General features: G+C 35.9%; 2 protein-coding genes across 2 annotated transcripts; both read left to right on the top strand.

Annotated features, from left to right (window-relative positions):
* Positions 1-4,456: 4,456 nt before the first annotated feature.
* On the top strand, positions 4,457-4,878 carry LOC117788362 (larval cuticle protein 65Ag1-like). Its single transcript, XM_034627113.1, has 2 exons — positions 4,457-4,604; positions 4,665-4,878. The coding sequence occupies exons 1-2, from the start codon at positions 4,492-4,494 to the stop codon at positions 4,849-4,851; spliced, it is 300 nt and encodes a 99-aa protein (XP_034483004.1). The 5' UTR covers positions 4,457-4,491; the 3' UTR covers positions 4,852-4,878.
* A 1,209-nt stretch (positions 4,879-6,087) lies between these two features.
* On the top strand, positions 6,088-6,454 carry LOC117787041 (larval cuticle protein 65Ag1-like). The gene is made up of 2 exons (XM_034625486.1): positions 6,088-6,156; positions 6,237-6,454. The coding sequence occupies exons 1-2, from the start codon at positions 6,088-6,090 to the stop codon at positions 6,432-6,434; spliced, it is 267 nt and encodes an 88-aa protein (XP_034481377.1). The 3' UTR covers positions 6,435-6,454.
* Positions 6,455-6,791: the final 337 nt, after the last annotated feature.

Here is a 6,791-nt window from a genome sequence, read left to right as displayed (position 1 = left end):
ATAGATTTCTTAACTTCTCTCATCCAAAATTTACGTTCCATTCCATTGTCTATTATTTTTATTAAATCCTTTTCTCTTATTGGTTTTGTTTCACTCAGCGTTTATTGTCCGTAAACTCTAGTTGCCACTTGTTGTTGTTGTTGCTGTTGACGGTTCTACGATTGTTGTCGATTCTACACATTTTATTGAGTATTTAATTTTCCTGCCGCCTTATTGCTTAACATTTTTATGACGATTGTTGCTTTTCTTGCATAAATAGTGCTCCAAAATGCTCATAAAAATTAAAAAATTTGTATTTGTTGTGTTCCGCTATTGGAATTATGAGTTTGAATTTCATCAATTTAACACTGAAAAGTTAAAAACAGTTTGATTATGTTTTATTCTTTCCAAAAATCATATGTATTTAATTGGTTTTAATTTTGTGATGTTAAGTTTTTTCTTTTAATTTGCAATTATAATCTTTCTATGATCTGCGTTTATATTTTATTTTGCAAATCACGTTGGTTTATTTAAAGAACCATTTGTTGTCTTTCAATTATATTCACTGTTTTATTGTTTCAATTCATATTTTTTTAAATTCATTTTAAATTGTGCTTTTTAGGAGATTGCCAGAGTTGAATTTCAGAAACACTTGACTTTATATACATATACACAGTTATATTTGCACGCATTAGGACACACACACAGTTACAATTACACCTACAAATTCGTATGCATACTGACACACATTAACATACAGGCACACACACACAAGTACATGGTTTCACATTTTGTTTAGTTTGCTACTACTTTCCGTAGTTTTCGTCCTTTATCATTCTCAGCTGCGCGTTTAAATACCGTTTGCCAGCGTGAGCAATCGGGCCATCCCGTTGACAGTTGGTTAGTGCCAGTTGGCCGAGAGCAGACGAACTGGCGAGCTGAAGAGCGTGCCAAAAATAGCCTGAGCCTGAGCCTGAGCTAAAAGCGAACGAGTGAGCCTGTAAGTATGCTACAATTTCTGCAAAGGGCTCTCTTTCTCACTATCCTCTGTTCGGCTTTCTCTCATTGTCTCTCTTTCTTGTTGTCCTCCTTTGCAGCGGTACTTTGCCTCTGGCCATGCCCACCTCCCCCTTGGCTTGTATTTGGCTTTTGCAGACATGTCACTGGCAAACTGGCAACCCCGGCAGTTACACTCTGTTTAGCATAAACGCTTGCTACTTGGCTCCTGCCACAACATCTGCATGTGTGTGTGTGTGTGTGTGTGTGTGTGTGTGCGTGTGTGTGAGTGTGCCAAGACTTTGCTTTTGTATTGCTTTTTTGTTTTTCTTTTTAGTTTTACGTGTATTTTTTAAGCCCATTTGATTTGTATGCCCTTTTTTTGCATGCTTTGGCTCCTTCGGTCCCCTAATATCTCTCTCCCTCTTTCTCTCTCTCTGTCTTTGCAATTTATCGCTCTTTCTTGCTACATACACTCGCACGTATCTCGTTAATTGGTTTTGTGTGTGTGTGTGTGTGTGTGTGAATGTGTGTAGCATTTGCTTTCAAAATTTACTTTTGCCTCGCGCCGTTTCTTTGATTGCTTTTTGTGGCAAAGGATTTCAAAATTGTTGTTATGAAAGGGGGCGGGAGGGAAGCATTGTTGCCATGGCTGTTGCTGTTGTTCAACTTGTCAAAGGAGCGCGAGCTGAGTCGTCAAAGGATAAGTAAATTACATAAACATATATGTAACTCTCTTCCTTTTTCTCTCACTTTCACTGCCTCTGTGTTTTGAATGATAAGGACTTTGGCATTAATTAAAATGGCAAATGTCTGTCTGTCTGTGTGTGTGTGTATTTTATATAGTATTTATTATTGTCATTTCCGTGCCACCTCTCCACATCCCCACATCCCCACTCTCCGCATTTGCCTCTGTTTGGCTTTGCGGGAGAACTGAGAGTTATTAATGAGTTTTGCCTCGGAGCTGTTTCTTACATTTTTGATGACCTACAAAGGCTTAAATATGCAGACCCTAACTTGAACTTGCATATTAAATGCGCAACATGGATAACTTGCAAATTACTTAATCAGTTTTTAAGGCATGTTGTTAATGGAAAAGTATAAAATGTTGGCAGTAAGTGAGCAACTACAGGAGCAACTTTATCCAAATTTATGCCAAACTGATAGCCTTTTGTCGTTAATTGCAGTTGATAATCCATCAATCTTTTGACCAGTATATTTATTCAAAAGATTCCTTCTGATTTAATGTATTAGATATGTGTGTGAGCTAAGCTTATCAACGAAGCCGACCAGCAATTTGCTTGCAAATAAAATAACGTCGGCAAAAAGAACATAGGGCAGGAATAAGAATAGGGAAGGATGCCAAACAAAAATTGAAGACGAAGGCGCAGAGTACTATAATGTATACACACACACACCCACACGTTGCATCAGACTCCTTTTTGGCTATAATTTCTATATTTACTTAGGTTTTTTTTTCCTGCCTTGTCCTTGCTGTGAGTGTGTTCGTGTAAGCGTGTGCTTTTTTATAAAACTCTGGTGACACAGTTTGAAGTCCATAACAGATTCCCAAAGCGTCTGGTCACACTACATTTGTGTTTGATTAAAATTTTTTTTATTTATTTAATGAATTTTAAATAACTCTTTATTTTTTCAATATTTTAGCACGATATTGGCATGGGGCCGTCGTGAATAACATTTACATATACACATACACACGCGCTTACATATACACATACACGGACACACACACACACACATACAGACGCACACACACAGACGCACGTCGCGCTCTCTACACCAAGAAATATGCATAAAGTTGGCTTCGATTTTTGCAGCAACGCCTCTTTTCAAGCGAAGCACCAGATTTAATCGCAATCCTTTTTTATATGTTGAATTTTGCCCGTTGAATTTGAGATATTTTTGCAATAATTTTCTGTTTTTTTTTTTTTTTTTTTTGTATTTTGCACTTTGTGATTTGGTTTTAGCTATACCAAAAATTGTGTGGAAAATGTATCTATGCCTCGCATGAACTATATTTTCAATTGTGCACAGCGTTGGCGACGACAACGTCTGAACTCAACTCGACACGGACACAGACTCGTACTTGGAATCGGAGTCGACTCGCTCAATGCTCAATGTACAACACGGAACGCACATCGGCATTTCAATTCGTGTAAGACCGAGTGGCACAGTGGCACTTTAGGTACAACACACGAATCTGCAAAAATTCTGGGTGCGACAAGGCAGCCGAACCGAACCAAGCCGAACCGAACCGTGCCGAATGTAGCACGGAACCCTCCTTAACAAACTGTAGAGAGCCATAGCTGTTGTAAGTCCCTGTTATTGTTGGCTTTAAGCGAACACTGCTGCTGTTGTTGTTGTTGTTGTTGTTTTTGGGTTTCTGCACTTTTCCTTCAACCGGGAACCGTGTTGGGACTTGTTCTTCCATCCACACCAGCGACTCTGATACTTCTCGCTCACAAGTCAACATAAATCAGCCAAATTGTCAGGATACAACTACACGGTGCAATAGTAATAGCTCAAACAGAGTCAGATCCTGAGTCGGAGGCAGAGGCCGTATTTATTTATTATCAGGCTATAAATTTAAATTCAATATAAAAATAAAATTATTAAATAACAATAAAAAAGAAGGTTAGAAAATTATATTAGTATGTCAATAGATTAGTATTTTATTTATATTTAAAGAAAAAAATATAATTTTCCTATTACTGTTGAAGAATTTTCTGCTCTTTCATTTGTTTTGCAGTCAATAATCCCCTTTTTGAATTTTTTGGTTAGGAAACTATCACACTTGGCGTATGCGTAATATTGATACATATATTTATAGTCCCTCAAATGATATGAGAGGTTATCAAGTACTCTCAGCTGATATCCCTCCTCTTACATTACATCGTCAAAAGAAGATCACTGGATCTAAATAAACTTGCATATATCCCTACAAATTTGTTTCATTTAAATACAAGCATATTTAATAAACTTGGCTAACCCATTAAAGATTATGAACCAAAAACTATAATTCAAACCAACATACAATTACACAATTCCCCAAATAATTGAATCCCCCAAATGTCTAAATGCACATACATAAGTACAAATACAAATATATAAAATCGAAACCTTATACTTTTATTTTTCAACAGATATTGTATTTTATTATTAATATGAGTAAACTTGTTTGAATCTAACACCTTTAATGTGGAAATACAGATACTCGAATTTGAATGAAAGATTATACATATACATAAACTAGTTTCTATCATTTTAATATATTGCGGCATAAATTAATTCTACTTCAAGGCATTTGCATTTTTAATGTTAATTGTTGCGAGTTTTTATCGCGTTCGCCATTAAACTAGTTTTTATCAATTTTTTGACAATGCTGTTTGAGTTTTTTGAGCATTGGTTATATATAAATACTATAAATACTCAGGCGATGAGCTCCAAAATGTATAGTTACCTTTGAAGCTTCAAACGCGCTACATTTATCTAAACATGAAGTTCCTCATCGTCTTCGTCGCCCTCTTCGCTGTGGCTCTGGCAGCACATGCTGACACGGAAATTGTAAGGAGCGAATCTGATGTTGGACCCGAGAGCTACAGTTATAGGTGAGTTACCATAAGTTAAGTCAAGCAAACATAGACTGATCCTTGAAATTTATGTTGCAGTTTTGAAACATCTGATGGCCAGTCCGCCCAAGAGCAGGGCGAACTTGAGAATCCTGGCTCAGAGCATGAGGCTATTTCCGTTCATGGCAGTTACAAATACATTGGCGACGATGGTCAAACCTACGAAATCACCTATGTTGCCGATGAGAACGGTTTCCAGCCTCAGGGCTCTCATATTCCCAAATAATAATAAAATGATTGATTATTGAGCAAACACTGTTGTATTATTTATGGGAAGTAGCGTAAAGATTTTATATACATACATACACTTAACCTGATTGATAGTGTTACAGAAAACGAGTTGAACGATCGATTGAATCTTAGTTCTTAATCGATCAGAACTGTGCCGTTTTCATGAACATATAATGTGATCTGAGCAGCGAATCTTATGAGAATGTCGACAATTACCAGCAAACTCATGGCGTATACGCCATGTTGGACTCTGTGCTACACAAATTGCGATGCTTGTTATGTTATGTATCTAAATTGCGCAATAGGCAGAGGTCGTATTTATTTATTATCAGGCTATAAATTTAAATTCAATATAAAAATAAAATTATTAAATATCAATAAAAAAGAAGGTTAGAAAATTATATTAGTATGTCAATAGATTAGTATTTTATTTATATATGTAAAGAAAAAAATATAATTTTCCTATTACTGTTGAAGAATTTTCTGCTCTTTCATTTGTTTTGCAGTCAATAATCCCCTTTTTGAATTTTTTGGTTAGGAAACTATCACACTTGGCGTATGCGTAATATTGATACATATATTTATAGTCCCTCAAATGATATGAGAGGTTATCAAGTACTCTCAGCTGATATCCCTCCTCTTACATTACATCGTCAAAAGAAGATCACTGGATCTAAATAAACTTGCATATATCCCTACAAAATTGTTTCATTTAAATACAAGCATATTTAACCCATTAAAGATTATGAACCAAAAACTATAATTCAAACCAACATACAATTCCACAACACCCCAAATAATTGAATCCCCCAAATGTCTAAATGCACATACATAAGTACAAATACAAATATATAAAATCGAAACCTTATACTTTTATTTTTCAACAGATATTGTATTTTATTATTAATATGAGTAAACTTGTTTGAATCTAACACCTTTAATGTGGATATACATATACTCGAATTTGAATGAAAGATTATACATATACATAAACTAGTTTCTATCATTTTAATATATTGCGGCATAAATTAATTCTACTTCAAGGCATATGCATTTTTAATGTTAATTGTTGCGAGTTTTTATCGCGTTCGCCATTAAACTAGTTTTTATTAATTTTTTGACAATGCTGTTTGAGTTTTTTGAGCATTGGTTTTGCTATAAATACTCAGGCGATGAGCTCCAAAATGTATAGTTACCTTTGAAGCTTCAAACGCGCTACATTTATCTAAACATGAAGTTCCTCATCGTCTTCGTCGCCCTCTTCGCTGTGGCTCTGGTAGCACCTGCTGACTCGGCAATTGTAAGAAGCAAATCTGATGTTCGAGCCGAGAGCTACAGATATGTGTTAGTTACCATAAGTAAAGTCATGATCCTTGAAATTTATGTTGCAGTTTTGAAACATCTGAAGGCCAGTCCGCCCAAGAGGAGGGCGAACTTAAGGATATTGGCACAGAGCATGAGGCTCTTTCCGTTCATGGCAGTTACAAATACATTGGCGACGATGGTAAAACCTACGAAGTCACCTATATTGCCGATGAGAACGGTTTCCGGCCTCAGGGCTCTCATATTGTCAATTAAATGATTGATTATTGAGCAAACACTGTTGTATTATTTATGGGAAGTAGCGTAAAGATTTCATATACATACATACACTCAACCTGATTGATAGTGTTACAGAAAACGAGTTGAACGATCGATTGAATCTTAGTTCTTGATCGATCAGAACTGTGCCGTGTTCATAAACATATAATGTGATCTGAGCAGCGAATCTTATGAGAATGTCGACAATTACCAGCAAACTCATGGCGTATACGCCATGTTGGACTCTGTGGTACACAAATTGCGATGCTTGTTATGTTATGTATCTAAATTGCGCAATATGACATGTTCATAAATGGCAAACGATATAATCACAAAAAAGTTAAGCGACCAAAA

Source organism: Drosophila innubila, assembly GCF_004354385.1.
Source record: "Drosophila innubila isolate TH190305 chromosome 3L unlocalized genomic scaffold, UK_Dinn_1.0 0_D_3L, whole genome shotgun sequence".
Classification (NCBI taxonomy): domain Eukaryota; kingdom Metazoa; phylum Arthropoda; class Insecta; order Diptera; family Drosophilidae; genus Drosophila; species Drosophila innubila.
This window is presented reverse-complemented; position numbering and strand designations above follow the sequence as displayed.